Raw genomic sequence first — 22,666 nt, 5'->3', positions numbered from 1 at the left:
AGAGCTCAGAACCTCCAAAAACACATATTTTGGTGTCAGGTGCTGTATAGGTTGACCCATGCCTGCCACAGGACCATATCCATACTTTGTATCAAAGGAATTACCAGCAGCCTTGATAAAGGGTCTTGTAGGCCCGAAACTTTGCCTTGCTTTGTATGTTTTTGGGCTGAATACAACTCACACAGAGTGCTGCTGGTAATACTTTTGATACTTGAGAAATGGCCTGTGATGCCTGAAATGTTGTGTGGATTGCAGTAAAATTTCCCTTTCAGCAGTATACCTGTGTTTGTCCTCTAGTTCCAAATGTATAATTCTACCGTGAATGATATCAGTGGGGCAGTTGCTTCAGTTCTGCTGCCCACCAAGCTGGAAATCATGAAAGTGGAAATATTCTGGCAATCACCTCACGAGGCAACTTTGGGGCGACTTCGGAAAACGAAACGCTCCGAGTGCCATCCCACCAGCGATTTACATTCTGGTGGGAAGGCAGGGGAGGGCAGTTTGGGGAGATTAGTCGCCCCAAAGAAGAGGAGATTTGTCGCCAGGCAACTAATCTCCTCGAATCTGACCGTGTGTCTCTGCCCTTAGGTGACTGAAATAAAAAGGGTCCTACTGTTTTGCTATAAAAATGTTAAATGATTACATTAATTGTCCTTTTTTTGTTTTTGCCCATTTAAAATATAAATATCACAGATTTTGAACTTCTTCAGCAATTCACCAGCAATCCATACACATATGACAGCATGCAGTAATCCAACAATGAAGTAATAATGCAGTAATAACATACGTCGTCCTTCTGCAGCTCCTGAACTTTCTTTGATTATATTTCACGCTTATCTTTTAGGTTTTGATTTATCTAGATGCGCATTGCGAGGTGGGAATTAACTGGTATGCACCATTAATTGCCCCCATAGCCAAAGACAGGTAAAGTATAACATTGCAGTCATTAAGTCATGTTTAAATATGCTTTATCAGATGTATGGTGTATATTGCTATTTAAAGGTTTAGCAAATCTCTTCATTACAGCATAGTCATCTCTTAAGGATTGCTGAGAACAGATGGTGCATTTGTCACTTCCACATGTTGTTCCACGGGGGAGGGGAATTAAAATGTTTCCTGCGTCCCACCATAAAAATTTGGAACTGGAGATAAAGATTCTGGGGGCCCATGGACTCCCTGGTTCTGCCTATGATGCAGAGTGCTTGGCACCTGGTATTTTCAAGATAAGGGTTCTTTCACCAAACCATAAGCATATAAAAACACAATAGGAATCTTTTGTCACCAACATGTATTTATGCAGGTTTGTTTCCATCAAATATAAAGTGTTGTTCTCTTAGTACAGATAAAAGGTAAATCATTTAAAAACAATAGTTTGCTTAAAATGGGCTGTATGACCTTCCAATATTTCAGAGCTTTCTGAATAATGAGTATCCGACCCATACTTTAAAGATAGTGTTCATAGAGTAAATCACAAATTCTACCAAGTTAACTTGTAGCTACATTTTAATTTACTAATCCTTAAACACAGACCTGGACAAGATAGCCTGGCAAATGCCGGAGGGGTTGATATAGGATTTTAGATTGGCACTTTAATGGGCCTCAGTGAACTTGAAATGCTGGGGTTATCCTCCATTGTTGCTTATGGGACAAGTGCATGTGTTAAGGGTGTTCTATATGCATCTCACTATGTACTTCTATGTACTTTACCTGCAAAATAACTTTTGCAGTGAGTCCTGTTTTGTTTTTCATGCACAATATAGGGTTGCCACCTTTACACCCGGTGGAGACTGGACAGGGGGCGGGGCCACGGCACGGAGGGGCGAGACCGTGATGTGGGCCGTATCAGTCATAGGGAATCCTGCCCAATTTTCTTTCTTCTTTAACCGGGCAGGAAGTTTTGACCGGGTCAAAACCGGACAGTTGGCAACCCTATGCACAAAAGACCCACTTGTGCCTCAAGAAGTATACGAGCTAATAAAGTTTAGACTGGAGCATGTCAGTGGGCATATACCTTTCTGCCATGATTCCTTTTGTCTCGGTTACAAGCACCAACCCCACAACTCAGTGGCTTGTGGTCACTCCACTAGAAACCGGACCTTCTTATTAACCATTCCTGTACTAAGCAGAAATCAGTCCTCTTAACCCTTGTGGTAGTACAAGTGCTCTGTCTGTCTCAGTATGGCACTAGTAACAGTCACACATAAGAGCTGTAGTTAAGATATTTCTGTCTCTTTGTATTTGAGCCAACATTGTATGTTGCCAAAGTGAAGTATCTGAGGGCTTCATACCCTGCATATTGCTGCTGTGAGATAGGGTTGCCACCCGGCCGGTATTTTACCGGCCTAGCCGGTAAAATACCTGCCAAGGCCGGGATTACAAATTTACCGGCAATGTAGCTGCCGGTAAATTTGTAATACGATCAAAAGGAGCCCTCGGCCTGCCCCCAATCCCCTGCAATTTACCTTTTTCATTGCCTCTTCTAGCGTCCGCGGGTCTACGTCGCGTAGCCCCGCCCGCCCCTTTTGACGTCACGCCCCAACCCTTTGACGTCACACCCGCCCCTTTTGAGGCCCCGCCCCCTCAAGCCGGTAAAAAAAATTATAAAAGGTGGCACAATTTGGGGACGCTGGTGCTATTACTGTTTGAGCACTGCAGCCAAGAGGAATCCGTATGTGGGCATCACAAATCCCATCCTTGTATGTCTTTTACATTGAACCACCTCATTGTGATGGTTTGTGTGATGAACACCTGACAGGAAGTGATACAGGTTCTAACTGAAACAGGAAGAAGTAAAAGACACAGCTCTATCCATTCATTGGCTGATGTAACCTAGCATGTACGTGTGCCCTTAGTTTGTGTCTAAGCACAGTGCCCCAAATAAGCCACATGCCCACAATGGCAGTGGCACAACTACTAATAACATTCTTTCATGAAAAGGCTTTATTTATATGAATGTGTGTTAAAGAAGGACTTTTATATGCAATCTATTGTTATAGGGAACTACAGTGTTCTGCAGTATTATTTCCCTTTAAATGGCAATATACACTTATGTAGAACATAAACCTAATAAATGTTTTTTGGGCAAAAAGTCTTCTTTTTTTACTATAGAGTATATGATACATAATGTATGTGTGTATATCCCAGAAAAAAGGGTTAATGCATTTTATGTAATGAGTTCCTATTCCACAGAATACTGCGACTGTTAATTATACATAAAAAGAATATTGGGCTAAACCTTTACAGGAGAAGGAAAGTCTTCATCCACTTGGGGATGCCAAATGTTAGGCACCCCCAAGTGATTGTATTGACTTACTTGAAACCCCGGGGCGGTGCTCCTATCAGCAGAAAATTGTGGTTATACCAGTGAGCACCACAGAGCAATCCTCTTCTGGAGTCTTCTTACTTTTCACAGCAGCACTTGAGCAGTAGAGCGAAAAGCCGAACTTTAACTAGAAAGTCGACTATTTTGTACTACTGCGCATGTGTCTGCCCGGGAAATTTGAAGAAAAAGAATCCGGAAGAGGATCGCTCTGTGGTGCTCACTGGTATAACCCCGGCCTGGTGCAGTTTTCTGCTGATAGGAGCACCGGCCCGGTGTTTCAGGTAAGTCAATACAATCACTTGGGGTTGCCTAACATTTGGCACCCCCAAGTGGAAGACGACTTTCCTTCTCCTTTAAGAAGCAGCTGCTTGACTTCAGACACTAAATAAATGTATGTTAGTTCTTTCTTTATTTCTTTGAGAGGCTAACCAGTATCTCTGAAGAGAAAACTGGGAATAAATTTCATTATAATCTGAAGTAATGGTCAAATCAGGCTTAGTTTTATACTGAGGAGAGCACTGGCCTTTATGTATATGAGCTTGCAATTGCACTAATTACTTTACTTTTTCTCAATCACTAATCCTTTTTTCTGTATGTATTCCTTCACCTTTCTATTGTTTTTCATGTGAGCCCCTCAAGAGAAGGGAGAAAGAAGGAAACTGATAATCAGTCGGGTTGTCCCTTTGTGTACAGAGTGCTATATAGTCTTTAGGCCATTCAAATATATTAGCCCATGTGCAAAAGCAATCCATTTCTAACTCTATACTAGCACAAGAAACCTCTCTCTCCATCAAGTTGCTTCCTTTTAATCAATGTTATAATATGAAACTGGCAAAAATAAATTTGTGCAGTATATCACAGCTGTCCACTCTTGGACTTATGGCTAAAAACACCATTTATGCCTAAAGTTGCATCTGTAAAGCATGGAGCACCACGTAGAGTATTTTATATAAAATCCAGTATTTATTTAATCCATTTTAAAATTCAATACAAAAGAACGCCATATGTATAGAGAACCATTGACGCGTTTCGTAGCCCTCTGGCTACTTTTTCAAAAGGGATGAGGGTTCTCTCGATTCGGTCTCTGCTGTCTGTAGCTTTCCTTTCTTGTGGTTTTGGGGCAATTTCCACTATTTAATATCTATTTTTCTTTCTTTCTTCTTCTTTCTTTTTATTTGATGTTTTTCTACTCTTTCTGTCCTGGGCCGTGGCAGAACTGCTTGCACTGTTCCTCTAATAGATTACATTGATGGCAATCTTTATACCATTGAGCCGCAGCAAGGTGGGGATGAAGATGGTTTTGCTCGTGGGGCCTGGGACTGGAGCATGTTGTGGAAGCGTATTCCATTATCCGAGAGAGAAAAGATCAAAAGAAAGCATAAAACTGAGCCATATTGGTAAAGGATGTAGTTTACGTTAAATTTCATGTTTGTCTAAATATATTTTTTGTTTGTTCCCCTCCCCTTTTTCTTTTTCATATTCTCCCCCTGTCATGTGTTTGCCCTCCATATCGCTCACTTCATCCATATCGCTCGCTTCATCCTGTATTACCACAACTGCGCAGAACCACATGCACTGTGCCCCTGATAGATGTCATAGAAGGTAACACTTATGAGTTAATACCACAAGCGGGAGGTGATGAAGATGGGTTTGCTAGAGGAGCATGGGATTGGAGTATGCTTTGGAAGCGGGTGCCACTCACCAGCAAAGAGAAGGAGCAAAGAAAAACAAAAACTGAGCCATATCGGTAATCATTAAACAATTTACAGGTTCTTTACCATTTGCCTACTGATAAACTAAACTTACATGCATCCATCCGGCTTTCTTTGGCTATTGTCACACAAAGTGGATTCTCCACCTGCTCATGGCACGTTTCCCATTGGCTCCAATGACGAAAAATGAGGTCTTGTGTGACATTAGCCTTACACTATCTGTGCAGTCCACTTAGCATCAGTTCTAGAGATCATTAATTAGGCTGACCATGATGAGAGTTTCTGGAGCCATATTAGCAGTGCAGTGTAATTTTAGCAGATGCTTATCCTATAGAGCCCACTCACTTCCAGTCTCCCATAGGGCGGGATTTGTAAATGGCACATACTCTGCCCAATGTTTTAGTATTGATTTTTTTTCTATTACAAACTAAAATAATATAAACATTTATGCAGTTTACTTTAGGGACCAAAATAAAACCACTTGTGTTTAACAACGTTATTTCCAAAACTCCATAATGTTAGCTAAATGTGATTTTTGTTTTCTACACCTCTACCTGCAAATTACTGTCTTTATATATCAGTTTCTATCAGTCTAGTATATTCCTAACAATTATTTTTAATTTGTGTGTCATAAAGCAAATGCATATTATTGTGTAATCCCAGCTGTCCAAATAACAAGAGAATGTAACAGCATAGGCAGGGTGTATAGTAAAGAGTTATGGCTGGAGTGTTTGCTAACCCCTCTCTTGTCTCCTGCCATGTGTAACATTACTGTGTAGCCTGCAGTGTAGCATGCATAGCATACATTACTCAAGTCCCAAAGTGCTGTATCTAAAGTTAGAATCTGTGCAGGACTATTCCCAAACTATATGAGGCCAATAATTTCATTCTAATGAATGATATAATAATGCATTATAATAACAGAACATGTTCTTAGCTGTGGTTCTGCTTGTTGTTACCATCAGAATTATTTTACAGAATGCTCATCTGTCTTTTTTTATTACAACTTGCAAGTTTTTGTCATTTTCATCATCATCAATTATATTAAAGGGGAATTCACATATACACAAACTTTTACTTTCCAAAGATTGGCCTATCAATAACATTTTCAGCTGGTCTTCATTTTTATGACTTTTTATGTGCTTTTTTTTCTTAATAATTTGTCTTTTTATTATAAGTTTCTTCCACTTGTTTTTCTTTGTAATGCTTCTTCTCTTTATGGTAGGTCTCTTTCTTATTCATCTTATAGTATGACTTCCAAACCTATACCTGGTTGCTAGGGAAGATAAGCCCAAGCAGCCAAAACTAAAAAGTTTAAAAAATGTAGACAGGTTTTCGAAGATTGTGGTCTACATCTAATATTCAACTGTACAGTGAACTACCCCTTTAATGGTGAATACTAATTTAAAGGTACATTGGCAAGTATTATTACGGCGACATATTCCTATGACTAGTAAACTGGTGCGCCATTTTAGTGTGGGTCTCTCGGCATTATTTATAAACTTGAATAAATCAGACAGATTCCTTCGGATATTTCTGAATGTGATTTTCACAGCTAATGCATGAGCTCCCTGCTCCCCACCTACAACATGCACTATATGGCCAAATGTATGTGGACACCTCATCGAATTATTGGAACTGGCTATTTTATCCACACCCATCATCATTGCCCACCCAGGTGCCATAATAGAGTGACAGTTCCCAACTCTGTGCTTCCTTCTTAGTGGAAAGGATAATAACCTCATGCTCAAAGTAAGCACCATACAGCATTGGGTGAATGGAAGAACTTGACTGGCCAGCACAGAGCCCCGACTTTAAACAAACTGAACACCTGAGGGCAAATTGGAACTTCCATGAGCCAGGCCTGAATGATCAACATAGGTGCCTAACCTGTTACGTATGAATGGAAGCAGATCCCACCAACAATGTTGGAAAGCTTTCCCAGAAGCATAAAGGGTAAATGCAGTTTTAGCTGCAAAGGGAAGATGGATTAATACAATTGGCACTGGAATAAGATGTAGGACAGACAGTTGCCCACAGACTTTTGGCCATATAGTGCAGATGTTATTTGCAACCATTTTACAATACGATGATGAGGACATGATGCCCAATAGATAATCACAGCAAGGATGGCATCAAATCAAAAGATCACGGGGAGACAATGGGCTTTGTTAGGCGTTTCAATATTGTAATGGTTTGTTTAAGGTCAGTGCTTGATTTGCTGTGTTTAATCCATGAAATTATCACATTGGCCCCTCTTAGGTCCCCTGCAATGGCTGGAGGCCTGTTTGCCATTGAGCGAGAGTATTTTTTCGAACTAGGTCTTTATGATCCAGGCTTGCAGATCTGGGGCGGTGAAAATTTCGAAATTTCCTACAAGGCAAGTCGCGCAAAAGATTTATATCTTCTTCTATATGAGATCGGCCATTTAGCTTCAGATTTAATCATTCTAATGTTGATGCATTGTTAGACATTCTATATTGCATAATTACACACACACACATATATATATATATATATATATATATATATATATATATATATAAATATAAATATAATTACATATATATATTGTGATCATGGATCTTGTACGTTCATCAAGCTGACTTACACAGCTCTGAAATATGGTAGTGAAACAATGCATTACTGCATTCCAGCCTTCATTCCATTAAAGGGGTGGTATACAAAAAAGGAGGATGGAACACAACTGGCTCTCGCACACCCTTGCCTCCTTTAAAAAGAAATATCTGGTGCACAGTGGTAGAGCTTCGGCAACCTCAGGTCACATCTAGTAGAAAAGAAATCCATTGGCACACAGAACTGCTGCAAGCAAGGTCCACCTTGCACGCATTAAACATACAAAAAAAAGGATACCTTTTTGCAACTCCAGCTAAAATAAACCTTATGCTGAATATACATTGTGCTTATTTTTCATTTCCATTTCGTTAGTTATTTTTGCTATAAAGCATTGTTATATTATTACTTGCTATCTAACTATTATTTAACAGAGTTCGTTTAACTAGAGATACTGAGCTCTGTATAAACAACCCTTCTCCTTCACCTAATTTTTTGTTGTATTTGGCTGGCCAATAAACAGAATTTCATTATGCAGGGGGATTATCTGTGCACTGGGATTCTAATTATATACCTCACAAGGACCAAACATGGAGTAACTTTATTTAACATGTTTAACTCAAAAAATAACAAAAACCATTGTAATTTTCAACCCAAGCCCTATTTATTAAAGTAATGTTGAACAAGGGGGTAAATACTGCCTGCCCTCTAAAAATATATTTTTTATATACATAATTACAAGGATAAGGATTTTTTTTTGTATTGTTTTCTGATTATTCATTTATTTCAAAATATCAAGTTTTTGCAAATATATGTTCATTTATTTAAAGTAAATGACCAAGTTCTACTGTTGCTATTTCAGATATGGCAGTGTGGAGGAAAATTGTTGTTTACTCCCTGTTCTCGTGTAGGACACATTTACCGTCTACATGGATGGCAAGGAAACCCCACACCTGCACATGTTGGATCTTCTCCAACACTGAAGGTAAGTTACAGTGAAATACTAATGATCCATCAGGTCCCTAAGGCTTTAATATTTTGGTATAATTTTTGTGGTTCAATACATGATAAATATATGAAACTATTATCATACAAATCATGGTACTGCTATTGCTGGGACACAAGTCTCATATATATTTACAGAATATAAGAGAAGAAATCATTTTCCCTAAATCTCACTATCGCTGGCCTTCATGCTAGGGGGCAAATTTACTAAGCTGCGAAAATTCGGCAGCGACGGGTTCGCAGGCAGCGCAACACTTTGGCAAAAAAGGCAAAAATTCACTCAGACAACGCTAATTCACTATAATGCAAAGTTGCATCCAGGGCGCCAAACGCTGTGCTAGCGTTAATTCGGCAAAGTTGCGCTAGCATTGGTTAATTTGCATACGGCAGGAAGTTAAAGTTGAATTGACATATGTTGCAGCAAATACATTACACTACACAAGTCCAGGGAACCTTAATAAAATAAGACAGAGTTGTTATATTGCCCTACACATGAGCCCAGTGTAAGACAAGGGACACTCCTTTGAAGACAGCAAGGTCCAAATCTTGGATAAAGAAGACCACTGGTTTGAACGAGGCGTGAAAGAGGCGATTCATGTCAAGGTGGAGAGACCATCTCTGAACAGAGGCGGGGGCCTTCGACACCACCTGTCTGCTACATACAATGCTGTTCTAACATCTGTACCCCAGCGGATTCAGAACACTTCACACGTCCATTCATGCAACTCTCATAAGTAACACCTGTATCTAGGAGTTGCATGACACATTGGATAATCCTATCACAACTACACAGAATCAACACCTCTGTGAATTTCTTCAGATGTCACCTCTTTGAAGAGTTACAATGGGCCATTGTAAATGGATTAGTGGAAGAGTTTATATGCCGAAAACTTCCCACACCAGTCAGTTGAACTGAAGAAACTGCTCGGATGAGTAGTGAAACGTCTTCATTGATTACTCAGCAAGTCCAGTTGTTTTTAGATTGACCTATACTAGATAGCCCAGTGTATAGTTTATGTGCCATATGTTAGGAAATGTAGGGGGGAAGCCAGTTACCCCAAAAAAATGTATGCTATTTTGCAGCCTATCACCCTTAAAAAAAGAAAAGACGCCAGCCTTTTTTGGGACTTAGAAAAATTTTCAACTAAATTTTTGGAAGTCCTATCTACTCTATTGCACTTCGCCTGGTCTGAGGTGGCGAAGGCAAGTCTAGCGCAAGAGTTACGTTCAGTAAAATCCTTTTCTTAGTGAATTTACGCAGTAAGGTCCCTTCGCCAGAGCGCAAATTTGCCTGGCGAATGAGTGCGATTGAGCGCCAGCGTCAGTCTCTTTCGCAAGCGAAGTTACACCTGCGTCCATTAGTAAATTGGCAAAGTACCCAAATGACGTCACGCTGGCGAATTTTGCCCCCTAGGCCTCCAGCCACTACTTTGGAGCCTACAGTTTGGGAACCTCTGCTAATGGTTATGGCTCAAAGTATGTTTTGATTGCTGTTGCTCAACAAAAAAAATTGTGTGGTGTTACCATGAGACATTTCATTTCAAATCTGAATAATAAAGTATTCAAAAGGAATATTGAATAGCAAGATTTTGGTCAGTGCCAGGCTGTTGTGATCAATTGATCTCCAGTTTAGGATCTACTAGTAGATCATGATCTACATTGTGGGCACATCCAGTTTATAGACACATTTTCTTGTCTGTAAGGAAAATAAATGGCAGAATTAGAGCTGTACTGTTTTTCTTCTTTCTAAGTTGTTTATCACATTCCCCAGTGAAGTACATACTTCCCTTGAAAAATACATTTATTAAATGGATGGTAAAGGGATTATTATTTGGAACCCCTTTATCCTGCCATGTGTCATAGGAGTCCTATTTAAGCACATAATTCTTTACTTTTGTCTATTGGTTTTTTTTCTCTGTAATAACTGTGCCTTGTACCTGAGCATTCTAATTTAAGGAAAAACAATTCTACTGGATTTCTTTTTACATGTTTTAAATTGCCTTAAAGAGGCCTAATAAACAAAGAACATTTTAAATTTTAAGCATTTTGTAAACTAATACATTTGCCAAAAAAAATGTATAACACACTAGTTCTAGTTTAGCTGCCATAAGCCAACACTGCCTGCACCCTGGCCGCAGACTGAGAGAAAAGCAGTCGGCGTTCAGCCTATAACACTGGTGCAAAACATATATACACGAGTGCAACCCAACCTGTTTGTGACACTTCATCCTTCCCTGTCATTCATTGAAATATATTCCCATAGCCTTGTTACATGGATGTATCTTGCACAACAAGCTTTTCTTACGAAAACACGACCGATATTGTCATGATACTGTAAATGTTGCTTTAAAGGGAAACCTCTCCCTATTTTAGTTCTGTTGACAGGAAACTAGGCAGGATCCTGTACAAAGATCCAATCATTTGTATTAGACAGATGCAGGATATACAGTGTCAGGGGAGAGGGGAACCCCATAAAACTATTCCACCCAGTGTAACCAAATGGCAATCTTCACCACTCCTGTTCTCAGCTGGCCTAATACGCAAATATCCGAAGAAATCTTTTAACCTGGCCGATCGACCAAATAAACGATCTCCATGGGACAAAAAATGTCGGGACTCTCCACAGACGGTCTGAAAATCGTACGAATCGAGGATTCGTATGATTTTGTTGCTTAGAACCAAAGATTCAAATCTGTGTTTGTACAGCATCAAGTGATATTTATGATTTCTCCATCATTGGGTTAAAAGCTGTGAACATAGATTGCCTCCTGCACAGCTGCCTACTGGAAGAGCTTGATGAAAGGATATTCCACTCTCCTTTGACACAGAGCAGCACCACAATATGTAGAAGGAGTTAAAGGAAGAGGATGAGAAGGGCCCAGTTATTGCAGTCCAGGGATAACCCCTGCAGCCAGTTGGAAATGCTCCCAGTTATTAGCTGGTATGTGCTTGGAGCTCTACTGCATTGCTACAGCAAAAGAGCTTCTCTGTGGCCTCAGCAAAGCCCCTAAATCAGCAGAAGTGCTCATGTGTGTTATTACCTATGTGTTTATTGGCTTAATCTGCTCACTGAATGATTTGCATATGCATCCTGCTGTTATTGTAGTCCAGCATCTCATTAATAAGCCATTTTATCTTCTTATACACCTTAAATACTAAGACATGATACATTATCAGATGGGCTTTAAGATGCTGTAGGTTCTAAATATGGGTTCTATGAATTAAACATAAATTTCTTTATATCAGTGGAAAAGGAGTGATGGATTGTCTGTGTGTGTAGAGGTGAGAAGCAGAGGACATTGTATGAAGCCTGGTGGGGAAAAAAAAAGCATAAAGAGACCATTATTTGCAGGCTGATCAAAAAATACATGGAATATTCTTCATGCAGGCGAGTTGGTGTCTTTTATAGAATCATTTCTAAAAAAATATAAGGCATAAAAGCTAAAGGACACACATACTGGCTATCTAGTGCCTGCTGCTTTTTAATAGTATGAATACTGCATACTACATTCCCTGTCTGTAAAAACATTCCTGCGATTCCATATATAATTTGCCTCAACCTGGGGCTGTGCATTTGTGCTAGAGTCATTGATAGGCAATTTGTAGCATTTAGAAAAAAAGAGGGGTTCACCTCGCACACCCTGGCCTTCAGGAACTCTGCCGGGTGCTCAAATACCTGGGGGGATCGGCACCCCCCTAGAGCAATAATCAAAGGAAAAAAGGCAATGGCACACCAGGCACGATCAAGCAGGGAAAACCCTTGCAGAAGTTTATTTGCACACGATGCAACGTTTCAACGTTGCATCGTGTGCAAATAAACTTCTGCAAGGGTTTTCCCTGCTTGATCGTGCCTGGTGTGCCATTGCCTTTTTTCCTTTGAACTTGTAGCATTTCCCAGTTTAACAGCTGTAGTGGTGTCATTTCTTTGGCTTTTTGTCCAGCTTTTGGGCACTAGACTTGCCATCATCCTTTTAAAAAAAACAAAACACAAATAATCCATGACAACCTCTCAGTATGTACAGAACAGTAGATTGTATCTAGCTTTGACATGGTTTATTAATAAAAGGACTTGCTTCATAGTCCTGTTGAAAAACACAACACTTACCATAAGGACAGCCCTCTTTAGAGCTGAAGGTCGCCTGTTTCCGCTGGAAATACATCTCATGCCTTCAAAGTATCCGACGACTGAAAATACTGATTCATCTAAACCGAAATCTGTTTATTTTACAGAATTATGTTCGAGTGGTGGAGGTCTGGTGGGATGAATACAGAGATTATTTCTATGCCAGTCGCCCAGAGACCAAAGCTCTCGCCTACGGGGACATTAGTGCACTGAAGAAGTTCCGCGAGGATCACAACTGTAAAAGCTTTAAATGGTTTATGGAGGAAATTGCGTATGACATCCCAAATTACTATCCGCTTCCACCTAGAAATGTTGATTGGGGAGAGGTGAGTTCTGCTTTGAGTTTTTGGTAATGTTGCAAAAAAAAGGGAATTCTTCCTTAAAAGTCAGATGTTCTTTCACACTACTTTCTTTTTTTTACTGTAAAATCACTTTTTCGCCCTTACAATAAAGCCCAGACTGTTGTAATAAGGCAATGCTTATGTAACATGTCACATGATATAGAATGTGATATTACTGTTATATGAGTTGCTGAAAATATTATTGACTGTCTGCTGTGTTAATAACTCTCTTATTCTTCCACCAGATAAGAGGCTTTGAGAGTGGCTACTGCATTGACAGTATGGGACATACAAATGGAGGGCTTGCGGAACTAGGGGGATGCCATAGAATGGGAGGAAATCAAGTAAGTTACATCTTTAATGACTCTTGTCTGCATGACTCCCATTACTGAAACGAGTCATTATATTATTTATACACAGGGTTTCAAGATAAATCCATAAAACCTTGAGCAGTTGTCCTTATTAATTATTTAAACCCCAGATATAATTATGTTGTATTATTACTATTACTTATCAGACCCTATATACAGTTATTACCAGGTAGGCTTACATTCTTCCAAGCAAAAAAAAATAAATATTTTTTATGGCAAAATGGGCACCTCACTCCAGTATTGTCTTTTGATCTACTACAAATAGACTCCAGACAACTTTGGGAGGCACATTTATCATGGGTTGACTTTAGAATTCATGTGAGTTTTTTTTTTTTTAAATCCCTTAAATTCGAATGAATTTTAAATTCAAATCTGACGAAATCTATTAATAAAATCGAATGATTAAAACTCAAACTAATTTTAACGGCCCGAAAACTCGAATTGAATTTGATTCTAATTCGATCCAACTCGATTCGATGCTTTTTTTTCTCTGAAAAAAAATTCGAATGTCAGGAAGGCAGCAAACATCTCCAAATTGATCCCTGGACCTTTCCCATTGACCTAAACAGTAATTCGGCAGGTTTTAGGTGGCGAATAGTCGAATTCTAATTCTTAAAGGGCCAGAGAATGATAAATCTTGAAAATCTAATTGGAATTTTTTTTTAAAACAACTTGAATCGAGTTTGGATAATTCCCTAGTCGAATTTGACATTTTGGACCATAAAAAATGTGAAAATTCGACTTTGAATTATTAACTTAATAAATCAGCCCCTTAGAGTACGATCATACAATTCTCTTTTTTATATAGAGGCAGCAAAAACTGTGATTTTTGTGTTCAAATCGAACATTGCTGATGCTGTGAGAACGTTCGTTTAACTTAAGGTGAACCACCACTTTAAGTTAACGTTTAGTATGTTATCGAATGACAAATTCTAAGCAACTCTTCAATTGGTCTTCATTATCTAGTTTTTTATAGTTTTTCACTATTTTCCTTTTTCTTCTGACTCTTTCCAGCATTCAAATGGGGGTCACTGAACCCATCTAAAACATGTTCTGTAAAACTACACATTTTTGTTATTGCTACTTTTTATTACTTATATTTCTATTCAGGCCTCTCCCATTCATATTCCAGTCTCTTATTCAAATCAATGCATGGTTGCTAGGGTAATTTGTACCCTAGCAACCAGATTGCTGAAATTGCAAACTGGAGTGCTGCCAAATAAAAAGCCAAATAACTAAAAAAAAAATCACAAATAATAAAAAATTAAAACCAATTGCAGGTTGTCTCAGAATATTACTCACTACATCATACTAAAAGGTGAAGAACCCCTCAATTAAACTAATGAAGGGAATCCTAAGCTTAGGGCTCAAGCAGTTGTTACTATTTATATTTGTCATAGATGAGGATAGTCCTGCTAAAGGATCACTTACAGCAGCATAGATTTGCCTAAATCCACTGTATATAATAGACATGCCTTTGCAAGGTATTCGTTTATTTCTTCTCTCTGTGTAGAAACTAAAGAAGAGGGAACTGTGCCTAAACTAATATCCCTATAAATAAAAATCCATATGGATAATCAATGTCAGACACTGCAGTTTGAACAGTGGTTTGTCTATTTCCCCCTAAGACCATTTCAGTAAAGTGCGAAAACATTGTTTGTATGAGTGGTCACTTCCAGCCAGTACAAGTTTAACAGTTGTTCTAAGGCAATAATGGAAACACTGTAGGACAGGTGTTCATCACATGAGAAGTGATATCTATAATTTTATAAGCAGCTAATTTATTTTGTAGGGCTAAATGTTACAGCAGCCTCTTCTTTTGTGACCATTTGTCAGGATCCCAGAACAACAACTGTACAACAATGAATGGCTTATAGGTTCTTCATAGCAAGACCGCTAGCAAGCCATCCACTTAAAGGAGAACTAAAACATTTATGCATTGTAGGGCCACAACAAATTCTCTCCTGCAGCCACATTCTCAAAGATGGCTTGCTTTCCCATACCCAATGAGGAAAGGGCAGGGCAACAGGGTTTGTGGCTGCTATATCTCGCCGTGTAACTTCTTGTCCATGGGTCTGAATGTTGCTCTAGAGCAGTGATCCCCAACCAGTAGCTCATGAGTAACATGTTGCTCTCCAACCACTTGGATGTTGCTCTCAGTGGCCTCAAAGCAGGTGCTTATTTTTGAATTCCAGGCTTGGAGACAAGTTTTGGTTTCATAAAAACCAGATGTACTGCCAAACAGAGCCTCAATGTAGGTTGACAATCCACATAGGGGCTGCAAAATGGCCAATCACAGCACTTATTTAGCAGCCCAAGAACATTTTTCATGCTTGTGTTGCTCCCAAACTCCTTTTACTTCTGAATGGGTTCAAAAGGTTGTGGATCCCTGCACTGGAGTATGGGCATTGGAGTGCAGTCTGGTCCTGGCTTCCAGTTTTCAGATCAGTGATCAGCACCAGGGACTGCCATTTACAAAGCCAGACATGGGGGTGGCCAACTTTGCCTTTGAGAGATCTTAATGTTCTATTAGTAAGCTCCTTCATCATAACATTTTTTTTCAAGACCAATCCATTGTATGTGTGTTGTTTGCAGCAGGAAAAAATTTAGTTTGAGAAACAGAAAATCAACCTTTCCTATTAATAGACATTAAAACACACACTGCATTTTAATGAATTGGGCTTGATCTACATGCACCATAAATCATTGTCCATATGTACTGTACTAGTACTTCTAAAGCAAACCCATTTTTACACCGTAACCGTAAATGCATAGACAACCCTTTCATATTTTGGTGTTGCTGATCCTTGAAAATGTTAACTCTTCTGATTCCAAGAGTGGGAGGAGGGTGGTACCGAGAGTGATATCAAAATAATGATCCATTAGTACTTTATAATAAATAAGTGAAAAGAAAGGAAAATGCTGACATTTTCAGTACACGCCGTTTTCTTGTTGAACAAAGGGGTATGTAGCCCCTTTCATGCTATTCTACGCCTTCACTATCAATGCATGGTCTGTTTCATTTCTTTAATTTAAATGTTTTTTTTTATTTTAGCTTTTCCGTATAAATGAAGCAAATCAGTTGATGCAGTATGATCAGTGTCTCACTAAGGGGACGGATGGCTCAAAGGTTATACTAACGCACTGTAATTTAAATGAATATAAGGAATGGCAGTACTTTAAGGTAGGTTCTGTGTCTTTACTGATTATCTGATTATCTGATTATCTTATGTCTGTACAAAAGCGCTATTGCCCCTACATTAAAATAGAGGGTTTCTTAGTAGGGAATTTAATTATAATTTAAGTCGATTTCATTGAGACATTGTGTAGTGGATTCTGCAGAGCTAAAGCTGATATTCAAATCAGTTTAAAGCTTTGGGGTAGTGCTTGACAAACATTTTCATTACAAATCCCACTTGAAGGTCCAACCTTTGGGCAAGGCACCCCTTCAAGCTCTAACCTTACCTATAACTTATGAAATGTGTACAGATATAGGAAAATATCCATGTTTGAGTCTTTTGGTCACTATATTAACAATATCTAGGACATGAAACACATATTTACCCCAAATCTCATCCTAACTGAATTTCAGTCATTCTGGTGTATTTATGAGAGCAAATGTCCATTTTCACCCATACCAGCCTTTAGCCTGAGCCCCCGATGTCACTACTACAAGCTTCCCTATGGGAGTCAGCTCCTCAATTTGGAAACCACTACTTTAGGGTAATGGTGCACGGTGCATTTTGCTACACTGTTCAAAAGCACTAGGAAATATTCTTCCACAGACTAATATGATGATTGCACTGATCCTATCAGGTCAACACAATCCCCATGATACTCTATGGTAGTGGTCCCCAACCAGTGGCTCATGAGGAACATGTTTCTCACGACTCCTTGGATGTTGCTCCCAGTGGCCTCAAAGCAGGTGCTTATTTTTGAATTCCAGGCTTGGAGGCAAGTTTTGGTTGCATAAAAAACTGGTGCACTGCCAAACAGAGCCTCCTGTAGCCTGCAAGTCCAATAGTATACCAATAGTCAATCACAGTCCATAATTGGCACACCAGGAACTTCTTGTATGCTTGTGTTGCTCTCTAACTTTTTTACATTTGAATGTGGCTCATGGGTAAAAAATAACTTGGGCATCCCTGTCTATGGAAAGGTGTCTTCCATTGTTTTCTGCCCACAGCCTAGAAGTCGCACCAGCGGCAAAATGCTAAAAAATGAATCAGTTAATAGTGCTGCCCCAGCAGAATTCTGCACTGAAATCTGTTTCATAAAAGAGCAAACTGATTTTTTTATATTTAATTTTGAAATCTGACATGGGGCTAGACATATTGTATTTTTTCCAGCTGCCCCCAGTCATGTGACTTGTGCTCTAATACATTTCAGTCACTCTTTACTGCTGTACTGCAAGTTGGAGTGATATCACCCCCCTCGCTTTCCCCTCAGCAGCCTAACAACAGAACAATGGGATGGTAACCAATAACCGCTCCCTAACACAAGATAACAGCTGCCTGGTAGATCTAAGAACAGCACTCAATAGTAAAATCCAGGTCCCACTGAGACACATTCAGTTACATTGAGTAGGAGAAACAACAGCCTGCCAGAAAGCAGTTCCATCCTAAAGTGCTGGCTCTTTCTGAAAGCACATGACCAGGTAAAATGACTTGAGATGGCTGCCTACACACCAATAATACAACTAAAAAATACATTTTCTGGTTCAGGAATGAAAATGTATATTGTAGAGTGAATCATTTGCAATGTAAACAGTGTAATTTAGAAATAAAAACTACACCATAAAAATCATGACCGAATCCCTTTAAGTTTGTGGCATCTGAAATGTTTTTACCATATAAACACTAACATTTCAATATAAATTTGTCTCTAGAACATGCACCGACTCCTCTACATTCCGTCAGGAAAATGCTTAGACCGTTCAGAGGTTCTCCACCAAGTGTTCCTATCAGACTGCGACTCCAACAAAACGACTCAGAAATGGGAAATGAATAACATCCTTGGCGTATAGGTCTTGCCACTGTCAGCCAGAATCAGATATATCTGAACACGACCTGAAACCTGCTGCAATGAAGAACTATGTACAGTTTGCAGTCTTCTCACTTCAATGAAGGAACTCGGACACCTAGAAGATTATGATAGTGTCACCCTGCAGTTAATGTTTACAAGACTGCTTTTACCTTAAATCTTTTTAGATGTTTACATCATCTTGTTTCAAGATAAATGATAGTCAAAGTGCTTTTAGCTTTGTTTATAGGAACAGAGCTGAAGACAATTATTTTTTGGGATTCTTCTCAGGGGCTGAAAGGTAGATTTTATCTCAGACTTGAAAAATGATTTGGTTAGCTGGACATCCGTGTTATTTTTGGTGGTTGCGTTGATCTCGGGTTTTTCTTATTTTGTTTCTTTTATTCAAAGCACTGCCACAGTTTCTTTGAGCTATGGTGGCCTTTTGTCTGTGCTGCTGTTTTTTTGTTTTTGTTTTTGAATGGGCTAATTGGAAAAATCTTAGTGCCTCTACCGTTTCCCTAAATATCTATGGTAACCATGTTTAAAAGAGTGAAGCCTGAAAGGAACGCCATTATTCTGTTGTAGCCCATCGTCGCCTATATGTGAAAAGTATCCAGATTGCCGCTTCATTTGGGAACAATGAATGGGCAGGTAAACCGGCAGCACGACTGCTGAATAATCTGCTCTAATATATGAGTAACTATCTATCAATATCTATCTATTGATAGGTCTGAATCAGACCTGCATTCCTCCTTCTGATTGTAGAGCATTTATTAACACAGAGCTGGGCAACAAAGCATTGGAAAGGAAAGCTTTAGCTAAAGGGCATCTCCTATTGCTAGCCTTTAACCAAAACCGTTTCAAGACATGCATCCTACGCTGTTAAAGCTCACTTAACTTTTTTTCGTACAACGATCTAAAATGTGACCGCTCAGTTCAACGTCTCCGAATGTGTTGTAGGTTATACTACAATTCATTCTAAGCTTTAAAAGTGCACATTTGACTCACTCCGTTCATTGAAATGCATCGTGCTGGAGAGCGATCCCTGTTTTCTGTGCTAAATGTAGACCACTGAACAATGGCAGGCTGTACAATGATTGTGCCTGGCCGTGCATGTTTGTGTCCGTTCTTAAACATTAACGATAAACTTGTTTTTTTTTGTTCTTTTCTTGGAGGAACACCATCAACCCTCATTCACTGCTCCTTACAAATCCTGGTTTTTAAAGGCAAATTATTTTTATCTAATGGATTTGTTTCAGTGATCATTTGGTTGTTGTGTTACTTATTTTGCTTTTTGTCGTGGACTTGATTATTGTGCATTTAGCTTTTCCCTTTATGAAAATAATCCAGTTCTCTTGGGCCAGACTACATTCCCATCAAGCAGAAAGGAATAATAGGTTTCATTTACCTTTTTTCCTGGTAGTATTTATTCAACATTGCATCCAATTTTCAACCACAAGAACCATTTTATCTTGTTGCTATTGTCCCTTTACATTTAGGGGCAGATTTATCAAAGGTCGAGGTGAATTCTCGAATGCAAAAAATTCAAATTTCGAGCTATTTTTTGTGAACTTCGACTAGGGAATAGTCCAAATTCGATTTGAATTGGAAAAAAATGTAAATATTGAAATTTATCATGTAATGTCTTTTTAAAAATTTGACTTTGACCATTCGCCAAATTGCTGTTTTAGCCTATGGGGGACCTCCTAGAACCAATTTGGAATCAATTGGAGGACTTTGAAAAATCAAAGTTTTTTTGGGGAAAAACTTTGAATCGAGTTCGATCGAATGAGCTATTCTTTTGATTCGTACGATTCGAAATTGGCCGGATACTTAATTTCGGTTGGTCTTTTTGAATTCGAATTTCGAAGTTTTGTTAGTTTGAAATTCGACCCTCAATACATATGCCCCTTGGGGTCTGGCCAAACAGGCAGATTCGGGGGAAGATTAGTCGACCAGACAACAAATCTCCTCCTCTTCTTCGCAGCAACTAATCTCCCCGATCTGCCTTCCACCGGCTAAAATGTACATCGCTTGGGTGCAGGCACACAGAACGCTTCGTTTTCCAAAGTCGCCCAAAGTTTCCTTGTGAGGCAATTACGGGCGACTTCGGAAAATGAAGCGTTCTGTGTGCCTGCACCCAGGCGATGTACATTTTAGCCGGTGGAAGGCAGATCGGGGAGATTAGTTGCTGCGAAGAAGACGAGATATGTCGCCTGGCGACTAATCTCCTCGAATCTGCCCGTGTGGCCAGACCCTTATAGACTCCTGAAGCAGGAATGTGTCTCCTCAACACAGAGCACAAAGCTTCATGAAAGTGAAAAGGGGGTACCAGGGTTTCTACTGATGCCACATGAACAGCAACAGAAATATCATAATTGCCTTCCTTAGCTGAAACTGATGCTGCTGCTGCTGCATACAGTTATTACTCACTGATCTGAGATTTGTCTATAAGATGTTCATCAGTAAGGGCCAATGAGGCAGTCTTATCGTTACTATTTCCCTGCAAACGTCTATGGTTTCCATTGTTTTCAGGAAAGTGAAGTTCCATCATGGCATTGAAATCCCATTATGTTAATATTATCCAACAACCTTATCCAGATTATCCTCAGGGGGTAAAATGAGAATGAGGTTTCCCCCTCGCCTTGCCAAATGGGACTTCTTAATCCTTTAATGGTATTAAATGGTATTTGGGAAATACAATTCAGGAATATTTTGGCTGAAGTTGACGTTGAATGGCTTTTTTAAAAAAAGGGCAAAATGTTAAACTTGCAGTTTTGGAAATAAGCAAAATGTGAAAAGGCCTGGTGGCATCACCCCCTACCGTGCCAGAAGATGAAGTGACTGTACAGGCATAGGATCCACTATCCGGAACCCATTATCCAGAAAGGCTGCTAAATGATGTTTAGCAGACTTAACGTATGAAGATCCAAATTACGGAAAGATCCCTTATCCGGAAAACCCCAGGTCCCAGGCATTCTAGATACCAGGTCCCATACCTGTATTACTTTCTGCCCCTAAGCTTTAAAGGCAAATACCAAGAAATATGAACCAGAAAAGATATATATATATATATATATATATATATATATATATATATATATATATATATATATATATATATATATATATATATATATATATATATATATACATATATATATATACCCCTCCACCCAGAAAACAAATAGAACATATCAATAAAGAGTAGGAGTGTTGTTATCCCTACCAATGTAGGACAGTGAATGAGTATTTCTAGCCAACTGCAATGTATGTATAATGGGATCTTGAGATCTGCTTCTCCCAGGCAAACCAAGCCAACATTATCCTAGCTGCTAAGAGAGGTGGAGAAACCACAAATGATGGTTATTGTATTAAAGCTAAGGCAATGCATCCTACACAACCATCACATGCACAATAAAAAATACTGCAGGTAGTTTTATTACTATTAGAATCAATGTGTTCTCACTCTGTAAAAGGACCAAATGGTTTCATGAGTAGGTAAAATAGTGATCTCATGATCTCATGTCCGTTCTCTTGCTTTTCTCTTTTATGCAATTTGAACTCTTTTTTTTAATGTGTATTTCCCACAGTAGATGCATTTATAATAGCCATGTAACTAAATCGAAACAACCGTCAGTCTCGGTATTTTCTGTATTTAAGGCAGAAAATGTCAGCCTGCTGCTCTCTTGCTAGTGTTACACTGCAGTTGTCTCGCTGAATTTATCGTTGATTCTGTCATAGGAAATTTTTTTCAAAACAAATCAGTTAATAGTGCTGCTCCAGCAGAATTCTGCACTGAATTCTGTTTTTCAAAAGAGCAAACAGATTTTTTTATATTTCATTTTGAAATCTGACATGGGACTAGACATGTTAGTTTCATAGGTGCCCTCAGTCATGTAATTTGTGCTCTGATAAACTTCAGTCACTCTTTACTGCTGTACTGCATCTCCCTTTTCCCCCAGCAGCCTAACAGAATAACCAGCTCACTAGTAGATATGAGAATAGCACTCAATAGTAATAATACAAGTCCCACTACGACTCAGTTACATTGAGTAGGAGAAACAATAGCTTAACTGAAAGCAGTTCCATCATGAAGTACTGGCTCTTTCAGGCAAAATAACCTGAGATGACTGCCTACACACCAATATTACAACTAAATAAAATACACTTGCTGGTTCAGGAATAAAATG

At 39.1% G+C, this 22,666-nt stretch overlaps 1 protein-coding gene across 7 annotated transcripts in view; it reads left to right on the top strand.

Annotated features, from left to right (window-relative positions):
* The window catches only part of galnt7.L (polypeptide N-acetylgalactosaminyltransferase 7 L homeolog), an 82,494-nt gene extending 62,776 nt beyond the window's left edge, over positions 1 to 19,718 (top strand). For 6 of the 7 annotated variants that reach the window (XM_018244216.2, XM_041589165.1, XM_041589168.1 and 3 more), the window contains exons 6-13: positions 845 to 924; positions 4,887 to 5,069; positions 7,297 to 7,414; positions 8,471 to 8,593; positions 12,844 to 13,062; positions 13,323 to 13,421; positions 16,504 to 16,632; positions 18,337 to 19,718. In XM_018244216.2, coding sequence (XP_018099705.1) covers positions 845 to 924; positions 4,887 to 5,069; positions 7,297 to 7,414; positions 8,471 to 8,593; positions 12,844 to 13,062; positions 13,323 to 13,421; positions 16,504 to 16,632; positions 18,337 to 18,474 — 1,089 coding nt within the window. In that variant the 3' untranslated portion in view covers positions 18,475 to 19,718. Of the gene's footprint in view, positions 1 to 844; positions 925 to 4,536; positions 4,720 to 4,886; positions 5,070 to 7,296; positions 7,415 to 8,470; positions 8,594 to 12,843; positions 13,063 to 13,322; positions 13,422 to 16,503; positions 16,633 to 18,336 lie in introns of all 7 variants that reach the window. The other variant, XM_041589174.1, reaches the window with a different exon arrangement.
* Positions 19,719 to 22,666: the final 2,948 nt, after the last annotated feature.

This window comes from Xenopus laevis, chromosome 1L (assembly GCF_017654675.1).
Source record: "Xenopus laevis strain J_2021 chromosome 1L, Xenopus_laevis_v10.1, whole genome shotgun sequence".
Taxonomy (NCBI): Eukaryota; Metazoa; Chordata; class Amphibia; order Anura; family Pipidae; genus Xenopus; species Xenopus laevis.
This window is presented reverse-complemented; position numbering and strand designations above follow the sequence as displayed.